Genomic DNA, 19,922 nt, shown 5'->3' with positions numbered 1-19,922 from the left:
GTTGGTTGCCGCGTGGCTTTTCTCGTTGTTCCACATCGTTTCGCTTGGTCTTTGGTTTGGTCTGACGCAGTCTGGCGAAAGTTAGATAACGAAGAACTATGGTTAAAGTTTTATTCCCAAAACCCCGAGCCTAGGCCACCCACAACGGGCACGAACCATTGCCACGCCGGAACTAGAGTTTGCCGTCGGAAGTGGAGGCGAGTGCAGAACCCAAAAATTTGGAGAATGGATGGGTGGGAAATTTAATTCTGTATCATCATCATTTCGGAACGACGCTGTTGTTTATGAATTTTATAATTTGTGCTCCATTATGGAATTTATAAAGTTGCACTGATTATGCACTTAGTGCTTTCGAAAAACCAATTGAGTTTCACTGCAAATAGTTTGGTAGTGTATTTTTGGTGGATTATGAATTTTGTCTTTGAACTAAGTAGCTTCAGAATTAATTTGAATAAAGTTTCGAAACTATTTTCTCCATGGAGTAATATACGATAATAAATTGTCTCTCGATTAGTGCACACTCTTTTCCACGATTATCACGATCGCTCGTTTGTGCTGGTGCAACTTTCCTGCTTACCTTTCATCGGTCGGAACCGTGCTTTATCGAACCGGAAACACTCATCGTCCATTTTTATTTCAATTGTTTATTTTTATATTTTCTATCCCACCCGCCTGCTATGATTCGCAATAAGATCCTGCTGGTGTTTTCCCGTTCAAAATCCACCATCTGACCTGTAAAGGCGGTGAGGTAATGTAAGGAAAATATTTTTTTCTTTCCCTCCCCATAGTGTCCCAGCGTGTACTGGTGCTTTTTGTTTTTATATTTCGCAAGGATTCCGCACTGCTAACGAAGAAAAGTTGAGCAAGGTTGCTGGAATTTTCCTCCAGAGAATTTCCCCACTAACATCCAACACACTGCTTTGAACCAAAGTGAAACGCTGGCGAATCGAGCAGACAAAGTGTCACTTTAAATTAATTTTTCGAGTGGACACTCGTGCTTTCTGTTCGCAACTCTACGTCGCTGGAAACTCGTCTGAGTGCGCTGAATGGTGGTTGTATGTTAATTTAACACACTGCCATGATGGAACGTTCGTCCACGGGACGGCGAAGCGAAGCGATTCCTTTGGTATGTAACGGCAAAAAGGGGGGATTTCAACATAAATTCGGGACTCGTTGACTCGGCATCCGGCGTCGTACACTTGTCGAGATTCGGTTCCAGTAGTTGTTGATGTGTTCGATGAAGAACTTCTGTTTGTTGTTTGTCAAGTACCACACCATCCCCACTGGCCATCCGGGTTTCCCCCCGGCATGGGTTTTCACAGTCGAATTTCACAGCGCTTGGGTAGCGCTACTACTAACACGAAGATTCTTACACCTGACTGAGCTTCGATTTTTGAATGGAGAACCGAGAAACGATTTCCCTTTCCGAGGGCTGCATGGGGTTGTTTCGTTCCGGTGCTGAATAGGTATGAAGTTTGTTCGGGAACCATGATGACCTCTCCAGGATACCTGCTGCTATGTGACGTAACGTATCAATGGGTTGGTCGAGCCTTTCTCGGTTGGTTGAAACTTCAACTTGAACGGTCAAGTTGCTGCCAGGTGGCCAGGACCAATTCGAGGATGGTGTTCGGTTTCCTGCTCCAGGAAATGAGCTACAAAATACAATATAATGACACTTGCTGGACGCGACGTGTTGACCCACCGGTCCGGATGTTGTACCCAACAAATATCGAAGATCGTATGGTTACTACTGTTTGTCATGTAAATATGTTTGACTTTACACCTTTACCTGTATGTGGGAATGCACGCGACAAGTACTTTTCCTAGGATACATAAACAATATATTATTTTTTCTTTAACAAGTTTCGCTAACAATGGACAAATTCGATATTCACAATGGAATTTAAGAAAAACAACACTGAGCAGTATTAATAATTTGAGCAGTATTTTGTTATCTTTTCATAAAAACGGTCATACAAACTGCTTGCCAGTTGCCAAAAATGTTGAATTATCGATTACAACTTCAACAATCTAGTAGTCTATAGTTATCTAGTAGACTGTGCTGAAGATGCAGCAAGGTTTATTTCTTACTCTGTCTGTTGGTCTCGTCCGTAGTCTGTTAGTCTAGTTAGTCTAGTATGTGGTCTATTCTGTACGTGGAATAAAAGAGGATTGTAATAAGCGAAACTATATAAACAACAAAAAAAGGTGACATGAGTATGGTTTATCAACCAGATAGAAAGTTTGTAAAACCATCAATGCTGCGACGAGAAAGAACGAAAACTAGAAAGAAACTTATTTGAATCTCTGAATTTGAACAGTGAATTGATGGTGAAAACCTAGATGGCGGAAAAGGAAATCTAATGAAAAGGAAGCGCAACGCAATCGGAAATGGAAGCTTCTTCCAAGGTGCGATTTTCTTCTTAGCTTTCACCCCGGAGGATTGAGATTATACTTCGAGCTCAGAAGGTTCTTCCTTTAGCCCGTTACTGGGGCCAAGAAAAACAAACCTCAGCTAAGCGTTCTCGCTTTGGGAGAAAAATCATTCAGGAAAAGCCGTCTACCAAACGCCCCATGGACACGTGAACTAGCTTTGCACGATGTCGCAGCAATGCACGGAAAATCCTCGGGGCCGTTTGGGATGAAATGTAATCAAATATAAACGCGAAATCGAAAGCTTTTCCCTGTCCCCACAAAGGTAATCACTATAGTCGGAGAATGAACCGCTCCAGGCACGCTTCCTTAGCTAGAATGTACATAAACCAGCGTGGATGGCAATAGGGCAGAAGCCAACGGTGGAAATCGTAATATTATTACCACCAGTAATAACGCCAACAGCACTAACAGTACTCAACGGAACGAACGGGAGGACATGTGTAGACATATGTATCAGAATTGTCTTCAAATGGTAAGAAAACTCTCGATCGTACTAACAGTCCTTAGTGTGGCGAAAGCTGTGCGGAAAAGCAGTACCATGGAGTCCAAAGTACTCAACGCGGGGATCAGAGATGAATGTTCAAGGATAAAGGCGGGCTGTCATTGAATGAATGATGCCACCGACAACCAATGGGCCAATTTGGAAATGTAGGAATCAAATAGAAATCCCCAGCACGGGTTGGGTGAAGAAACCCTCATGTGATTCGAGGTCGCGTCTTACACCGAGCTAATATGTTGTACTGTGGAATATTTCCATTGAAGTGGTCTTTTTTTTAATTCCTTACTCAATCTAATTCTTTTGTAAAGAAATGTGCCTTTCATGAATGCTTATTCAACGAATATGATAACTGTATTAATGTATTCAGCATACAAAAATAGATCATCTTGTAGTCCGTATTGAGATTCACTGTTCATGAAACATGAATGTTATTAAAAATGCTGATTTTATCGAGAAATCTAAGCAAATGGAAGGCGGCTATAGACATTCTAATAATCGTTAGCTGGGCGTATTCTGAAATGTTTTCTTTTTCATATTCCATAGATTTATTCTTGGCTCTTACTAACCTTTCTAGAGAATCGAAAGAGAAATTGGAAAAGGCATGGTTGATAAAAACCTCCAAAAAAGCTGTTTTAACGGGGCAATTCCTAGCATGAGTACATTACAAAAAACTACAGTGAGAGCTTTTTCCAGAAGAAACCTTAGAAAAATTGGAAGATGATTGCTGAACATTCCTGTCGAATCCGACAGTGAAACTACATTCGCGTATGTGCTACAATGTGGGCACGTTTGAGGAGTTTGTCAAGAAACGGCTTCACCTGCTGCCACAACCATCGATTGTATGCAGCCCTTCGAGTTCTTGAAGCGTGATAAGGTGATCTTTTCTTTCCCAGAAGATTCGCCACTGAAAGGTTCCATCTCAGGCCCATCAGCATTCCTCGGTGAAACCCTTTTCTTCTACGCTGTGCCCAGAATCCATCCGGCGCCTTGTGATGTGTTCGAGCACTGAGTGCTGCTCAGTACCGGCACTTATGGCGGATAGTCTTCCAATTTCAGTCGCAGAATGACTGGTCCGGTGTCGAAGAAGCTCTTAAATAAATCTCAATTACGACGACACGGGTCACTGTAAATAGCTTCTCACGTTTCACTGGAGCTTCACTGGAGTTGAGGCGGGTTGCGTTCTTTCGATGCTCATCCTTGAAAAGAAGAAGGCATCCCAATTACTCTGTAGAATATGAGAGCCAGTCAATCGAAACAATCGCACCGTACCGGCGGACGGTAAGGGTACATCGTAACACTGGCCACCGTTATTGCTCAATCATTTTGTCATTTTTCATTCACTCACTCGCTTCACGTGGTCTTGTTTCGCCTTTCTCAGACGGGAAGATTCTTGCCCGAGCAGCATGCACGGGATGCATCCCATACGGTGGCCGAGTTTTAAATTGCAATTTTATTCCTCCCGAGAGAGAGAAAACAACCTCGACCCTGCTGGGAACCCAGGCCCCCTCCTCGGGGTGCTTTGGGGGTGGAAATTGAAAAGGCGCGCAAAAATCAACTACACAGATGCACGGGGAGATGCAAATGTAAATGCAAATACAATGACGTATGCTTGCATCCACCGTATCGCCTCTTGTGGTAGTTCCGTGGAAATCAAAACAAAATCGTGTGCAAATTCAAACAACTGAGGCGGAAAGCGCACCGTGTACCGCGAAGGATGTACAAAATTGTTGTGTAAATCTTTGCTGACGGACAATTTAGGCGAGCATATTTCGTGCATGGTTTACGGGTTTGTTTTTCTTCTAATAGAACATTCATCTATTTTGTGTCAAGCTCGGATAAAATATTTGAAAATCAATAAACAGCCCTACTGGAGAGTGGAAATTCGGTTGTTTGAATGTTATCTCATCTCATGATAGAAACGAGAAGAGTTTTTGTTTTCTTCTTTTGTCTGCCTCTTTGCCTTTGCTTTCTTGAGTGTTGCTTCCTCAATGATGAGTGTTGAACGTCTTTTCATGTCACAACATTTCTCCGTACGCTTCTTCTAAGCGTGCGATCCGTATTAACTGGTCTCCCAACAACAAAAAAAAAAAGTAAATAAACTGGCTCGGTTAAGGCCCGGTCTTAAGTGCGCCACAACATAAGCCTGAAACGTATAGGTATCATTACCATTTCTCTTTAATTGAATGGTGCTGCTGCGTTGAGCGTCTTGATGTTGATGGGACATGTGCTAAACATTAAAATATTTTTTTTTACAAGAGCGCTTTCATCGGATATCAGCGGAAAGTGCCAACAAAGAAATTCGGTATAATGTGTTTCATCTGAATTGCTGGATTATTTAAAGCGAAGAAATAACATACGATTCTAAAAAAAAAAAAAAAACAAAACGACTCCATCAAGGAAAGAGTTAACAAAAATGCAAAGAGCAAGTGAAGCGAGCGAGTGGTTGAGTAAAAACACGGCCACGTGTTTGCGCCACGTGGAGCTAATTTGTGTTTTCTTTGGAATAAACATTGAGCCGTGGGTGATGATCTTATTGGTTTTTTAAAGTGTTTTAAGTTGTATTATATCAAAGAGCATACAAACTTTCAATAAAATGATTCAATGTTGTCTTTTCTTTCATTTATTTAGTTTTCCTGTGGATCCTGGCGGTCCAGCTGGTCGACGCAAAAAAGTGCTACATTTGCGGTGAAGGTGCCGACGGCCCGTTCAAAACACTTCCGACGCACGGTGGACAAAGCAGTGTCCCGATTGTGGAAGGAACGTGCGAAGATTTCCGGCCGGAGGAAAAATACGCATTCGAATGCCCACCGTCGTACACGAGTTGCCTGACGCAGGTTGATGGTAGGTATTTACTACAAATGGGAGATGTAAAATTTATTTCTAGGTTAAGGTTTACTTTGGTTTAAAGTACATTTCAAGATGGGGTTTTTTCGTACTTGAAGTTTTTAATGAAACCCGTATGTTCGTATATCTTTTCGTAGTTTAGTGCAAAGGGCAACAAAACATCTTGGTGCCGTGCGTCGACAGGCATTCATGGAGATTAGCTTCACGGTGGAAAGTTCGCTTTTATTATCACAAACATAATCGTAAAGCAGAGATTTTTAAATCGGTTCATGTGCGCCCGCAAGTACGATCTGCCCTTGCTCGTGTGTCCGGCGACCGGCTAGCTCTGGTGAGAATGCGTTGGAGGGCCCAAGACCCGCTGTCGGTCGGTGGACAAGATGCTACATTACGATTATGATGGTGGCAAAAACGATAATGATCATGACACCGTTAAACGTCCTTTGGCTGATCAGGGGGAAACGACGTAGCCAACCGAAAAGCAGTTGATGACGATGATTATGCTGATGACGATGGTTGGTGAGAGATTATTGCACAGGCCAAAGGGACAGACGATGCTGCTGCTTCGATCGCCGGCAAGAGAGCGCCCACTCGAGAAAAGATACAAGCGACAAGTGCTTTCGAGTGTAACTGCAGCATACTTCTATGTGTAAGCGCCATTCGTCCACGCGTTTCTGTACGCCGTTGACTAGGTTCCGTATGGCATTTTGATGTACAGCTTTAACTCCTCATTAAAACACATGGCTCTCCAACGTTTGTTATGGAAGCCCAATAGCTATGCTGCAGCAGTAATGATGATGATGGAAGCATTCGTTTCGAACATCTTTTGCTGTTTACTCGCATAGTTAACAATCGTCAGCTGTTCTAAAGATCAGTCGCTATATTAAAATGACGCCTTTTCCTTTCCTTATCGACTCGGAACAAATCAATCGCCATAACTAGTTTTTGTTTAAATTGTATTATTGTTCTTTTAGTCACGATCAACAATGATTGACGTTGAACGATCAGAAACAGTACGTTCAATAGTCCGCATTTGAAGACCAACGATTTTTGGTTCCCGGACCACCCGCTTTATCGGACTGGTTCCGCAAAAACTTAAGCCCTGCTTCGATGGACGCCTCCAGCATCGATTGGGTGTCCGTTGCGGGTCGCTTCCGGCTCGCTCCTGTGCCTCCAGAAGGACCATAATAATCGTACGTTGGAGGAGGTTCAATTTCTGCCCCTTTTCCGCGCACTTCCTGGGTCGTATTAGTGGACAACTCGTCGTCGCTTAGCTCGTTGCGAATCGGAATTGGCGGTTGGTTGGCGGAAGTGACCGTTTCAACGGCATTCAGATTCCGTCGTTTTAATTCCTTCTTGGGTGGGTTCTTTTTTGTGGTGAAAAAGAGAGTTCGAGCCGAAGGTTCCTCCTCCGGTAGCGGAATGTCGTCCAGAAGATTTCCCTGCTGTTCGACCGGAAGTGAGCCATCTCCCATCGTTGGTGGCATCGGCCCAACGATGGTCTCTTCATCTTCGCTTGATTCCAGCGAGTCCGACTCCACACACGCCCTCGGGGCTGGATTCCAAGGCGGTTGTGACCACTCTCGCCTGCGATCATTGGAAGCACTTGGTCGGTCGAATTGCGGTGGAGCAAATTCGGCGATTCGTTCCCCTCGTTTCAGATCATTCCACTCGTGCTGCGAAAGGACGAAGCGTTCCTTGGCCGGAACCCAATCCTTCTCCTCCCCATTGGGATCTTTCCCGGCGTCCCAAGGCCGCACGTGTTGTGCCCTTTCGCGTTCCCTTCTGCGTTCCTCCTTTTCCCTCTTTTTGCGCTCCTTCTCTTCGATCTTTTTAAGCCGCCGTTCTTCCGCCGTTTCATACAACTGATCAGACGTCTTCTCAGTGGGCTTGTTCTCCTCCTCCTCCTCCTCCGGTGGTAAGCCCAGGCGAGCCCTCTGGCGGGCACGTGCAGCCTTAACTCGATCGGCGATGATTTTATCGCGTGCTTGCCGTAACGCTTCCCGTTCCCGTTGCGCTTCAATGGTGGAGTCTCGGATTGAGTCCAATTCTTCCCGCTGGCGACTGCGTTCCTGCTGGTCGGTTGAAAAGGCATAGTATCCAACACCGTGCAATCGAGCCTCTGTGAACGACGAGAGGGATGAAATTAAATAAAAGTCAAATTAGTAATTATCAAACCCAACCATCCGAGCCCTCCTTTCCTCTATTTCAACATTCAACAAAGCCGCAAAGGGGTATGCACTTCAGTGCGTCAGATAAATGAAAATCTTGAATCGCATTCTCTCAACCTCCGACGAAATATTCTTTGTGGAGGAGATTGTGTTTTTTTTTCCACACTTGCCTAGATATATCTACGCCCGGAAACTCGGTGTAACAACGCTCTGCCGGTTGCAAAAAAATAATGTGTGATTCTTTATTCATTTATATGATACGTGTACACGAAAGCTCCACAATGAACGGAACCGGAAGAAAACTATCGCTCCCTCATAACCGTAAACGCTGGAGAATGGTAGAGATTTTAGCGCAACTTTTTAATTAAATTACTCCCGCCGATGCTATCAGCGTCCAAAATGAATTCACCGTGCTTTTCTTTTTGCAGGAAGGAAATCCATTCAAAGATTACACATTCGTCTGGTGCGACCGCCCCCCTCCCGTTGGGGGGAAAGAATTCGAAGTAGGAAGAAATCGTACAAAACGAAGCATCCCGTTGGAGAAACGGCAGCAAATTGAAATCCTCGATCCGGTGTTGCTCTTGGAGAGACCGGAAAGGAAGGAAGTGGAAAATTAGTTTGAACTCTCCAGCGGCGGGTTAGGGGTGTCACATTTATTACATTATTGTTTCTGGCTCGCCATCATCGCCAGGCGGTGGTCGTCATCATGTTGTTGGGCTCTCGGGGTGCAACTTTGCAACGATCGCACACAGAGAGCGATTAAATTGGATTTCATTGACCATGTTTCTCCATTTCGATTCCCGATTATTGCCATTTAATATGTTTGCTCGCTCAATTCTTGTTTTCTGAAACCGGATGTTATCCGATTTCGTAATGGGTTGTGGAACAGTTTGTTGGTGAGCGGATTGGTGTTTTATGTTTTGCCAAATTGAGTACCCTTTACAAGTAGGTGTTTTAATGAAAACTGTTAACGCTCATGGGCGGCACAATGGGACCGAAATGAAAAGTTTCCCCCACCAGTTAGAACTTAAATTCCTGCTCTTTTTTTTGCTGTGCACGTGAAATCCTTTATCATCCTTATATTACTTATCTAACAACGATTCATCTGCAGCCAGCATTTTCTTACGGGTAGGAAACTTTACCAGCAGTCCGCACAAAAAAACATACACGCACGGCACGGCACGGGGTAGGGATGTCTTTCGCCATCAAGGCATGATTGTTTATCTTTGCGGGGAAAAGTTTGCCATTGCCGGAACGAAAAGCACGAATGAGGTTTCTCTCAGCTTTTCCCCATTCCTTCGTTCACTTATCGTTCAAGAAATATCGCTTATGTACGCCTGTTAAATTAAAGGCCCCACAAAAAAAAAAGGATGGATTCCACGAGATGTCATCTCAGCCAGCCAGAAGTGCGCTTTGGTTAAAAGAAAGTATTTTTTCCAGAAGCGCCCCTATCGTAACGCGGTTCCGGACACGCTACGCTAGTCGGAGCGTTTTATTTTAATTTTTCTCTTGATAATGATATGTACTAATCGTCTAAGGCATACACATTCTAAATCATCCACTAGGGTGACATGTACATGAACAGGGAGAGAAAATTTAATTTTAATGATATTCTCTAAAAAAAAAAAAGGCGCCCCATCAATGTGGCACCGCCAGGAAGTGAACGAAACAAGCCCGAGGGAAACACGTTGATGGGATGGCGGACACGTTCGACGGTTCCGGTTCGAATGGGATACGTTGAAAGTCGCGCAAGTGATACGACATCTTAATGGAGCCGTACTCTTTCATTTGCGCATCGATGATAATCAACGCCATCGTGTATGCCGTGTCAACAGAGTGTACAGGTTGGATGAAAGATCCTTTCTCCGCCAGCCGATGACAGGATTCATTTTTAATGAAGAATGAAAGTTTATTAGTTCAACACACACACACGCACACGCACAAATACGCATCGTTCGGATAAAAGAAGAATCGCTAACTCGAGAAGGTAATCCGGCTTGTGTTGTACTCTCCGGTATAGCTTTAGTCCCGAGAAAGAGACCGATGGGGAGGAGGGGGACGATGGCATCCACCGAGGGACCTGTTAGCGGTTTTATGAAGCGACTCGAAAGGCAACGATAAAGGTGTAATGATGTTTAAATTTTACTCGCACCATTTTCCGCACAAAAGTTGTTGATCTTCCAACGCGGATACTCAGAGCCTGTGTTCATCGGGCATCGGTAAAATGGGCTGGGGAGCAGCATATGAGGCTCTTATACTAATTGCGTGTTTAGTGGCGTACCGGAATCTAATTCGTACGAAACGGGATGGGGCACATGGGTAGCACATTTTAAGCCAGTTTCCCCAGTAAAGTGAATTCGATTGCGAAACCCTAATGTAACAAAAACGATCTTCAAAGCCCATGAATACTTAATCGTCCCTCAAATTTTCGGAGAGCTTTAAATGGAAAAATTCTCTACTGTGAAACATGCGAGCGTTATCGCGTGTGCAAAATAAATTTTCAATCTGGGAAACCTTCAGAGCCTTTGCATGGCACGATGGTAGTTTCGGTTACGTACTTGAATTAAATTATCCACCATTTTCTTTGCCCACTGAAACATATAAAATCCCCATCCACCCAGGAATATTTTTATAGTAGTCACGAGACGCTGAATAAAAACCTAGAGTATTATTTCATATTAGGGTCACTCATTTTGCGTGACTCTATCCGCCGTTGAGTCACTGTTTCGACCTACGGAAAAAAACTATTACCTTATGATACCAACATTGGCAGCAACCGAACGCGCCCACCTTTGTACTGGATGTGTGGCGACATGAGTGTGTAGTACCTAGTTTGACGACTGTTTTTTTCCTACTCTCATTGCAGGTGATATCGAGACGCGAACATGCGGTGAAACCTTAGCCATCAACGATTGCAAGAGTGCCAACAACATCGACTATTGCTACTGCATCGAAGACTTGTGCAACCGGTTGTCTCGGGTCGAGATTCGTCGATCGATCGAGGAGTCGTTGATGCCGGCACACCGTCGGAACCGACTGGGTAGTGGAACGCATCACCACCACCAGCCGCCCAACAATAGCGACGACGAGGACATGCTCGAGGCTTCCGGCATGGATGGCGATCGAAGCGAATCCCAGCGGACGCTGCAGCATCATCAGCGGGAGATTCTGCACAACGAAGGGATCGCCGTTGCCGCCGCACCGACCCATCGGGATGTTACGACACAAATTACCATCACGCTCAAGCCGGTGGCCACTTCGACCGATCGGCGGAGTAAAGACGGTAATGATCCGGGTGTCGGGGGAGGCAACGTGACGGAAGCCGATCGGAGCGGCGAAACAAATGCCATCGCAAGTGGCAGCAGCTCAGTGGACACGCTTTCCCTGGCCCGGTTTAGTTCTATCGCGTTTTTTGCCTCGCTCAGATGGTTTCTTTTGAGCGAACAACATTAAGCTACACCATTACGGCGGATAACTGCACTCTGCATTCCAAGAATGACTAATCGTTTGGATGATCATCAGTATGAAAGGGGTGGGGGGATTAAGAACTGAGTTGTATGTGAGGACGATACTCAATATGTTTTATTCGATCCCAAAACTAGCGGACGTGGTAGAAAAATAGATCCCTAGCTCAAAGTAGGGTCAGTATGACGAGGTAGGAAAGTAAAACAACACCCCTGTTACCCGTGTAAGTATTATAAAGTATTTCCAGCATCCTCATGAAAAAGCCCCAGCTGACAAAAGATAGAGGATTCTTTAAGTGTGATACTTGCCATATGTTTCAAGTACAAGTTTTCGTTGAACGTTTTAAAAGTCCACGCGTTAATTTATGTGCTAGTCCTAAATCTCCTACGTGTTGATTAAAAGTTAAGGAACACGAACCGTACTGGACTAAACAGTTGTAAATAAATGTAAATAGCAATTAGCCACCGATGCTAACACACAGTCATCACCGTATATGGTAACGATAAATCGAATGAATTTATGATAACAATAAATACAATTATTGGTAAAACAAATCACGATCAACTTCTTTACCCCTAAACGCAATATGTAGGAAGAACCCTTTTAGTGCCAGGACAGTGTAGTGAACAGTGCGTATCAATCGTTTAGATACCGACCGAAACTGTTTTCGTATGAATAAAATGGTTAGATAAGAGTAGTTGCAATCTTTCCCCGTTCAACCCCTCCTTCCGAAAGGACCGTGCTTTGGCCATAAGGAATTCGAATCCCAAAAACCACCCGGTAGGCTCACGTCGCTGACGAGGATTACATCGATGTTGTTCTTATGTATTGACCCAATAAACACCCGATAAACAGCTATACAGCCCTTATGATGCGTAAGCGTGCGTAATTTAGGAACAGGAAAAATACAGAAAAAATGTATTGTAGCAAAACAGAGCAGTGGATCTTAATATTCAAAAGTCAACGATGAATATTCAACAGCTTATTTAAAACCATGCAAAATGGGAACCGAGAGAAAATGCATGAACGAGTCTCGCTAAACCTAATATAATTAGGATGGAGTTTGGGAAGTAACCAACACTCTTAGGAATTAAAAATGATAATGATGACCGATAGAGAATAGCAATGCTGCGTGTGCGTGTACGTATCACACGATACATATAAAGTAGAGAACTGGATTGTATCTTCAGGACGAATCAATTGAATAATATAAAAAAGGATACAACAAATTTTTTTAAATATTTTTCACCTTCCCGGAATTGTTTGAAGGACACCCGACCCCGACTTTCAGAGAGTATCGTTTCTGTTTTATTCACAACAGTGCACAATATCACATGAGACGTCACACGAGTTTGTGCTGGTTAGTTTCCAAATACATATTCCCAATCATAATTTGTTCCCATCTCATTGCCAACCATCAGCCGGAATTATGCAGGTAGGACGTCGAGTAGGTCCATCAATCGTGGGATCGTGAACACAAAATCTCCTCAATTTATGAACCCTGCCGTTTCTTCCGGTGGCTGTTTTTCAAATAGAGTGCAAACGAGCAAGCGGATCTCCTAGTTATCACGACCAGCAGCAGCAGCAAGCACGCCTCTTGCCACCTGTTTCCGTTTTTTGCATTACCGAGCTGGCGAATCGATGACAATTGCCAGCATATGCAAATTTGCATAACAACTTTCGGAAATGCGTATTTGCTGCCATTGGCCATTTTATCACACGTTTCCTGTCGAGCTAATCGAGTAGCACCGGAGGGGCCGCGGATTTAGCGCCCATTCATTGAGAAAATTAGTGCCAAAACCGAAATGACACGCATCGCGCATGTATCTTTCTCCTTTTCTAACTTTACCACCAGATGGTCCGATGCGTGCGAAATCAATTAAATTATCATGCGACCGGGAAAGATAGTTCCGGTTGGACTCAATTTGAAGCTGAATCGTTATGCGGTGGACGGGTGCCTAACGTGCGTTTTCACAGTCTGATAAAAAAAGGTGATCATCAACGATTGTTCGTTCTCACCAAATGGCGATGTTGTGCCCAGTTATTTTCGACAAACATCATTCAATTGGGGAAATATTATAATTCAACTGACTTGTATGATAATGTTGTAATGACTCACCGTTGAATAATACGTCCTGGTAGTGTATTGAATCTTTTTCCAAGTTTGCTTCTTCCTGCTCCACCCACTGCTCCCGCATCTCACGGAATCTTTCTCCAACATCCGGCTCAGCAGTGACCATCGAGGGCATTGGTCCAATAATATCTCCGTCTTCTTGCTCCTCAATGTTCTGCAGATTTTCCTCGGGCTCTTTCGGAAGTGTTGTGCTATCGGTCGTGCCGTCCATATCCTCTCGTCGTTGTCCCTCTCGTGGTTCCACCGATTTTGCTAGTTCTCGGTCTCTCTCCATACATTGCGGCAGGTCCTTCTTGAGGCATTTTCTAGTGCGTCCCAAACAATCGGTATATTCCACCCTATGCAAAATTGAAATGAATGCATGAACGGACAATATCAAAATGGCAAAATCACATCCAACACTTACCACTTGTTGTCATCGTCTTCGTTGCTATCGCTGTCGGTGGTTGAATCGGAATCACTTAAATCGCTTTTATGTTCTTCTGAATCCTCGGAAAAGTAGTGTGTCGGTTTTGCATCTTGTTTTTTCTTGTTAAACATCACCAAACTATTCTCGTCCGTGTTAAGCGCACCGCCGGAGGCCACCATCCGTTCGTAATACTTCGCTTTCGCCTGCAACATCTGCTTCGATCGAGCCAACTGTGCAGCATCTTCCAGTTCGGTGACTGCTGGCCTCGGTTTCTTTTCTTTTCGATTGTTGGAACCTTTCTTTCGACCCTCAGATGCATCCTTTTCCGGTTTGGGTACTTTTTTGGGAACAAAATCTTCCACGGACGAGTTCACTCTTGCTCTTCCGACCTCTTCCTGCTTACGAAGTAGTTCCGCTTTTAAGCTAAGAAGCTGATAGAACCCAGGAAAACACAATCAAATTAGCTTGTATTCTAACCACGGCTTCGGAAGATAATACTTACCGAAGATTTATCAATTTCTATTTTACGATTAGGATCGTTCATGTTGCAGCGACTATTGTTTGTATACAATACAACATTGTTTGTGAGCTAAGCTGTTTGACATGTTGTTTATCAGCTGATTCGGTGGAGCATGTTCGCAAAGAACCGTCAATGCGACGTACGTAAGTTTGACGGATGTGAAAACTTGGTGTGTTTGCTGGAATTGCGTGTGTTTTACACGTAGTAATTGCCGCTGAAGACGCGTTTTCTCAGGTGAGATTGTTTTACTGCTCGTTTGCTGCTTGTATCGATTGAATACAACGTTTCCTTTCCCCTGCCCAGCAATAGAAATGGTGCGCATATTGTTCGTTCATCCGGATCTGGGTATCGGTGGAGCTGAACGGCTTGTAGTGGATGCTGCATTGGCCCTCCAGAGCAAAGGGCACACGGTCAGATTTCTTACCAACCATCACGATCCGGAACATTGCTTCGACGAGACAAAAGATGGGCGTTTGCAGGTCATGACGGTCGGGGACTGGCTGCCAAGAGACATTTTCGGGAAGTTCTACGCCGTTTGTGCTTACATCCGGATGGTCTATGCTGCATTCTACTACAGTCTTTTCCTGTCCAAAAAGGAACCGGTGGATGTGGTGTTTTGCGATCTCATTTCGCTCGGGATACCTATTTTCCGATTGGCCAGACCTAATCCGAAGATTCTCTTTTACTGCCACTACCCCGATCAGCTGCTCTCCAAGCCAGGCAACCTACTCAAACAATGCTATCGCATGCCGCTAAACTACCTCGAGGAGGTAACCACGGCCCAAGCTGATGGTATTTTGGTAAACAGTAAATTTACCAGCCGGGTGTTCAAAGAAACATTCAAACGTATCTCAACCGACCCGGATGTGCTGTATCCATCGCTGAACACTCGCTTTTTCGATGAATCCACCATGAGCGAATCGGATCAGGTGGTCAAGCTACCGAAAGATGCGTTCGTCTTCCTGTCGATCAACAGATATGAGCGGAAGAAGAATCTCCCATTGGCTCTGCATTCTTTAAAGGCACTTCAGGAACGGTTGTCCCCGATGGAGTGGAACAAAGTGTGTCTTATTATGGCCGGTGGATACGATGACCGGGTGCTGGAAAACGTTGAGCACTACGACGAGCTCGAAGAACTAGCAGAAGATATGCAGATTCGACCTAAGGTTCGCCTTCTGAAGTCTCCAACCGATCGTCAGAAGCTGTATCTCCTACATCGCGCTCAAGCACTCATCTACACTCCAGAGTTCGAACACTTCGGTATAGTTCCGCTGGAGGGAATGTACCTTTCGAAGCCTGTCATCGCGGCCAACAGTGGCGGTCCCACGGAAACAATCATCCACGAACAGACCGGGTTCTTATGTGAGCCCCTCCCAAGCGATTTTGCCAGTGCCATGGCCAAGTTGGTGAAAGACGAAAGATACTGCGAGCGAATGGGTGATATGGGGCGCAAGCGCGTCCAGCAACGATTCTCGTTCGAGGCTTTCAGCACCAAGCTGGACAATATTGTCGTCGATCTGATTCAAAACGATGCAGAGAAGAAAGCCAAATAGCATAGGTGGTGTATGCGCCTGTGCACCTTTCTGATGGCCCAGGGGATATCGCGACAATTTTACGGCTATTCGTAAATATCCCTAATACACTACGAATAGCCACTTAACGGACAACTAGAGGGAGGTAAATTTGCGTGAGGGGACACGTTTAAAATTTGGATATATTCGATCTCTTCAGGCAAAGAAATAAGGCCGAGACACAGTCCATGATATCTGCACTGAATTAACCATAGCATGTGAAGTAGTCGCTTGTGATTAGTCAGCTTATTAGAACATGTTAGCTCTTTTAGCATTCTCAAATAAAGTTTAATCCACTAGCTTCTGATATCAGAAGACACGTATCATATCAATAGTGTGAAACAGTTTCTCCTTCTTTGGATGTTCAAATTCACTTTATTAATTTCATGGCATCACTTTTCCACTTGTTATTCTGTTGGGAAATGAAAAAAGGGGTGTCATTCGATAAATCGGAAAATAGTTACATTAATTAACTTACCAATGATTTCAGGGCATTTTCGGCGTAAAGTCGCTCCTCCGTCCCAGCATCCAATGTATCCCGAAAGGCTTCCAACTCCGCACGATCTTTAAGCATCACCAACGCATCAATGATACCATGCCTGGAATGCACTTTTCGAGCCAAGGCCAATCTTCTTTGTAGATCCTCAACTTTGCCAAGGAACGTGTTCAGAACCGGATCTGGTGCATGCAGTGCGTACAACCGCAAGATAGTTCGATCAATGGGAATGTTAATTTTGAAAGATTTCTGTTTGAGATTAAGCCAGGCTTTTTTCTCAAAAATATGATCAAAATCTAGCCACGCTTGGCGTTTTGCCCGCTCGTTTAATGCTATCCATTCGAACTGTGCTTGTGATACCTGATGATTTTCGGCCAGCTTGAATGGATTGGCGTTCGTTTGCAAGGACGTGTCGCCCCATTTATAATTTCCGCACACATAATTTAACGTTTCGAGAACGGATTTATCTTGAATGCCGATTGCTTTGCTAGTTCCACCTGAAGCATGAAGTTCGCCGGTTTGGTATTCTGTAAATATGTGAAAATCTTTTTATAATAGTTCATTCCTCTGGTTTCCAGCAGAAGCAAATGTCCTACCCAATAGATTTATGTAATTTGCAACTAACTGTGCGTAGAATGAGTTCGATCCGGGCTGTGAGAAGTAGTCACAATAAATCTTTTTCAATCTCTGCTTCTTAAATTCCACATTGAGTGTACTACAAACGAATATGGAAAACTGCAGCAACTGTAGAATAGTAAAACAAATTACATTGTATGCTTCAGCTGAAGTGGCATGCAGAGCTATCTTACACTTGCTTCATGGTGTCTTCCAAGGAATCTGCAAGATAAATGAATGTTTAGTCAATGGCATGGTTCAGCCTCCAAGTGCACATGAACTTGAACTTACACAAGTAAATCCGTGCATTCCGTAACCTTTAAACGAAGTGACAAATAGGTCATATAATGATAAACTGCCTCCGGGCGGGTTTGCAGCATACTGTAGAATAGTTTTTTCTTCAAAGTACGATCCAGGAAAAGAGTCACTTTGAGGATTGCATTGCCACTGCCAGAGGCAACAGCTTGATCAAGCAGTTGCTCCTTCTCCGAAAATGCGCGAAACATTTCCAACGAGCATGGTTTACCGAGTATGAGTTTGCGAATCACCGATTCCGTCGGTGGAGCATAATCGAACTCCTGTATCTTTTTACGCAGCAGTTTGACTTCCTCCTCCAAAGAGATTCCTTTAGGAATGGTGAATTCATTTCTTGATTGTTCCTGCAGAACGAGCTCGAGGTGTTCGTCCGAAATGATCATGTGCAACGGGATTTCTCCCTGCGTATGACCGTAGTTCACTTCCGATGTATTGTCCTCCCCGAAAAGGCTGCGTTTGTTGTTGGATGGTATCTCGAGAACTGCCACCTGTTTACCCAACCAAGAAGGAACCATTTTTATATCTGTTCCGCACACCTCATACCGTTACCTACATCATCTTCGTCGAAATTAAACGATTTATTAGTAGAATCATTCCAATAATCGTCATCTTTAGATTCCATTTCGAACTTAGGTAGGTTGTTGTTAGCAACTTTTAGCACGCACGACAAAAACAACAAAACAGATGACTTGTTGTGAGAAGTTGTTTACTGTTTACTACATGGATCATCTGTTCTCTGTTTACACATTTTTGGTATAAAATTTCAACTAATATATCGATTAAACGGTGTTGGAATGATTTAGAAAAAATCTAAAGTTATGAGCAGACATATTTTTATTAAAAATAAGCCGGTAAATACCAGAAATATCAATATTTCATATTCCAGATTGAAGTTACGTTTGACAGAAGCCGGCTCGCCACGAATGAAATTGACAGGTGGCACCGTGCAGGAATTCTTGCGACAACGTTTGCAATTTTGAGATAAACTTGGCAGACTTCGTAGGACCATTCGACAGTTGGTTTCTGACGGATTCACACGTGTTTTTTGATTTGTCAGTTGGTGACTTTTTGCCTGGACGTTGAAAAGAGTGATAAGTTTTATAGTTCAGTGACTTTCTCAATCCCTTTTACCCTTTTTGAAGCAAGAAGGAAAAAAAAAAGGAAGTTTCAAAGTAGTGCAAGCTAGCGAGGATGGGGGTCAATGACCCTGGAGGGGGGATACCCCTCAGCAATTATTTTGGAGCATTAAGCGACACGATTGAACCGAAACGAAAAAAAAACAGAAATGTAGCGCCAAAAGTAGCAACCAGCATCACGGCTGAAGAAAAATTTTTGGTCATGGAATCGATTACCGACGGACGAGATTTAAGCCGGGTAAATCCCTTTCTACTGAACAAGGTCCTCGAGAATGCAATGGGAGGCAAACCGGAGCATGTCACTAGGCTCAGGGATGGCAAGCTTTTAATAAGAACGAAAAACGAGAAGCTAGCACAGAAAGCTAAGACAATTAAGAAGATCCCCGAGCCATGTGGCATAGCCGTAAAAGTGATTGACCACCCCACTTTGAACACGTGCAAGGGAGTTATACGATGCCCGGACATAGAATTCATGTCGGAAGGAGAAATCCTCGCCGGCTTGAAGGAACAAAAAGTGTCCGAGGTTGTTATTATGAAAAGAAAAGTAGGTGATGAGATCGTTAACACTAGAACGGCGATTATTACCTTCCAGACAACGGTAATCCCCCGGTCCGTAGATTTCGGCTTGTACCCCGTCCTCGTGGACGTCTATATCCCCAAACCCATGCGGTGCTCCACTTGTTTAAAAATTGGGCACACCAAGAAATGGTGTAGAGGCGACCGCGTGTGCGCAAACTGTAGTATGCCGGAACACGAAGGTGAGTGTCCCTTTATTAAATGCGTGTCATGCTCAGGCAACCACCACACTCTCAACAAAGAGTGTCCAACATACCTCGACGAGGTAGAGATACAAAAGATTAAAACCTTGGACCGCGTTACTTACGCTGAAGCAAGAAAAATTCGCAGGATGCAGTGCCCCACTGTCCCAAGGATTTTCACTACTACAGACCAAAGCTTCGCCCAAACGACAAAGGGCACAACACGAAACGAAACAAACACGAAGAGGATTACTAAAAACTATAAAGAAGAAATGGTCAGCCTGCCTGAGCAGGTGACCCAACCAAAAAAAATCGACATTCAGACAGACAAAATTCAAATAAACACCGATACTACCGAACGCTGCGATGAGGGGGAATCCTCATCAACTAACGAAAAGACAAACACAAAGGGCATGGACGTGTCGGAAGACACACCAACGCAACTAGAGGAACTGGTCATACAAAACAAGGACGGAGTAAAAATGGCTCTGAGATCATTATCCGCTGCCGAGCGGGTAAAATTTTTCGAGTGACTATGAAATTTAAAGTGTAAAAA

At 44.1% G+C, this 19,922-nt stretch overlaps 4 protein-coding genes across 5 annotated transcripts in view; 2 read left to right on the top strand and 2 right to left on the bottom strand.

The window, feature by feature from the left end:
• LOC131260696 (uncharacterized) overlaps positions 1–12,625 on the top strand; it is a 61,713-nt gene extending 49,088 nt beyond the window's left edge. Inside the window, exons 2-4 of one of the 2 annotated variants that reach the window (XR_009178168.1) lie at positions 5,564–5,776; positions 10,814–12,109; positions 12,168–12,625. Coding sequence is in view for 1 of the 2 variants with exons in the window: in XM_058262490.1 (XP_058118473.1) it covers positions 5,564–5,776; positions 10,814–11,400 (800 nt within the window). In the remaining variant the exon portion in view is untranslated. Of the gene's footprint in view, positions 1–5,563; positions 5,777–10,813 lie in introns of both variants that reach the window. The other variant, XM_058262490.1, reaches the window with a different exon arrangement.
• On the bottom strand, positions 6,737–14,556 carry LOC131260695 (coiled-coil domain-containing protein 174). The gene is made up of 4 exons (XM_058262489.1): positions 14,458–14,556; positions 13,953–14,386; positions 13,532–13,884; positions 6,737–7,898 (listed from the first exon to the last, which is right to left on the bottom strand). Exons 1-4 carry the CDS (start codon positions 14,497–14,499, stop codon positions 6,796–6,798), a joined length of 1,932 nt encoding a protein of 643 aa, XP_058118472.1. The 5' UTR covers positions 14,500–14,556; the 3' UTR covers positions 6,737–6,795.
• A 230-nt stretch (positions 14,557–14,786) lies between these two features.
• LOC131269915 (alpha-1,3/1,6-mannosyltransferase ALG2) lies at positions 14,787–16,374 on the top strand. The gene has a single exon (XM_058272423.1). The coding sequence runs from the start codon at positions 14,787–14,789 to the stop codon at positions 16,026–16,028; it is 1,242 nt and encodes a 413-aa protein (XP_058128406.1). The 3' UTR covers positions 16,029–16,374.
• LOC131268981 (vacuolar protein sorting-associated protein 16B) lies at positions 16,368–18,130 on the bottom strand. The gene is made up of 6 exons (XM_058271664.1): positions 18,026–18,130; positions 17,449–17,960; positions 17,352–17,379; positions 17,139–17,286; positions 16,525–17,069; positions 16,368–16,458 (listed from the first exon to the last, which is right to left on the bottom strand). The coding sequence occupies exons 1-6, from the start codon at positions 18,092–18,094 to the stop codon at positions 16,417–16,419; spliced, it is 1,344 nt and encodes a 447-aa protein (XP_058127647.1). The 5' UTR covers positions 18,095–18,130; the 3' UTR covers positions 16,368–16,416.
• Between the last annotated feature and the right edge of the window lie 1,792 nt (positions 18,131–19,922).

Source organism: Anopheles coustani, chromosome 3 (assembly GCF_943734705.1).
Source record: "Anopheles coustani chromosome 3, idAnoCousDA_361_x.2, whole genome shotgun sequence".
In the NCBI taxonomy this organism is placed as follows: Eukaryota; Metazoa; Arthropoda; class Insecta; order Diptera; family Culicidae; genus Anopheles; species Anopheles coustani.
The sequence above is the reverse complement of the archived record's forward strand: the minus strand, read 5'-3'. Positions and strand labels throughout refer to the sequence as shown.

Excerpts from the sequence above, each read along its gene's own strand:
- LOC131260695 (XM_058262489.1), bottom strand. The coding sequence starts at position 14,499 with ATGAACGATCCTAATCGTAAAATAGAAATTGATAAATCTTCG. Across the intron at positions 13,885-13,952 it reads GAAGACGATGACAACAAGTG|GGTGGAATATACCGATTGTT; the intron begins GTAAGTGTTGGA and ends AATTTTGCATAG. Across the intron at positions 7,899-13,531 it reads CCAGGACGTATTATTCAACG|AGGCTCGATTGCACGGTGTT; the intron begins GTGAGTCATTAC and ends CGTCGTTCACAG.
- LOC131269915 (XM_058272423.1), top strand. The coding sequence starts at position 14,787 with ATGGTGCGCATATTGTTCGTTCATCCGGATCTGGGTATCGGTGGAGCT.
- LOC131268981 (XM_058271664.1), bottom strand. The coding sequence starts at position 18,094 with ATGGAATCTAAAGATGACGATTATTGGAATGATTCTACTAATAAATCG. Across the intron at positions 17,380-17,448 it reads GAATGCACGGATTTACTTGT|ATTCCTTGGAAGACACCATG; the intron begins GTAAGTTCAAGT and ends TTTATCTTGCAG. Across the intron at positions 16,459-16,524 it reads AAAATGCCCTGAAATCATTG|AATAACAAGTGGAAAAGTGA; the intron begins GTAAGTTAATTA and ends ATTTCCCAACAG.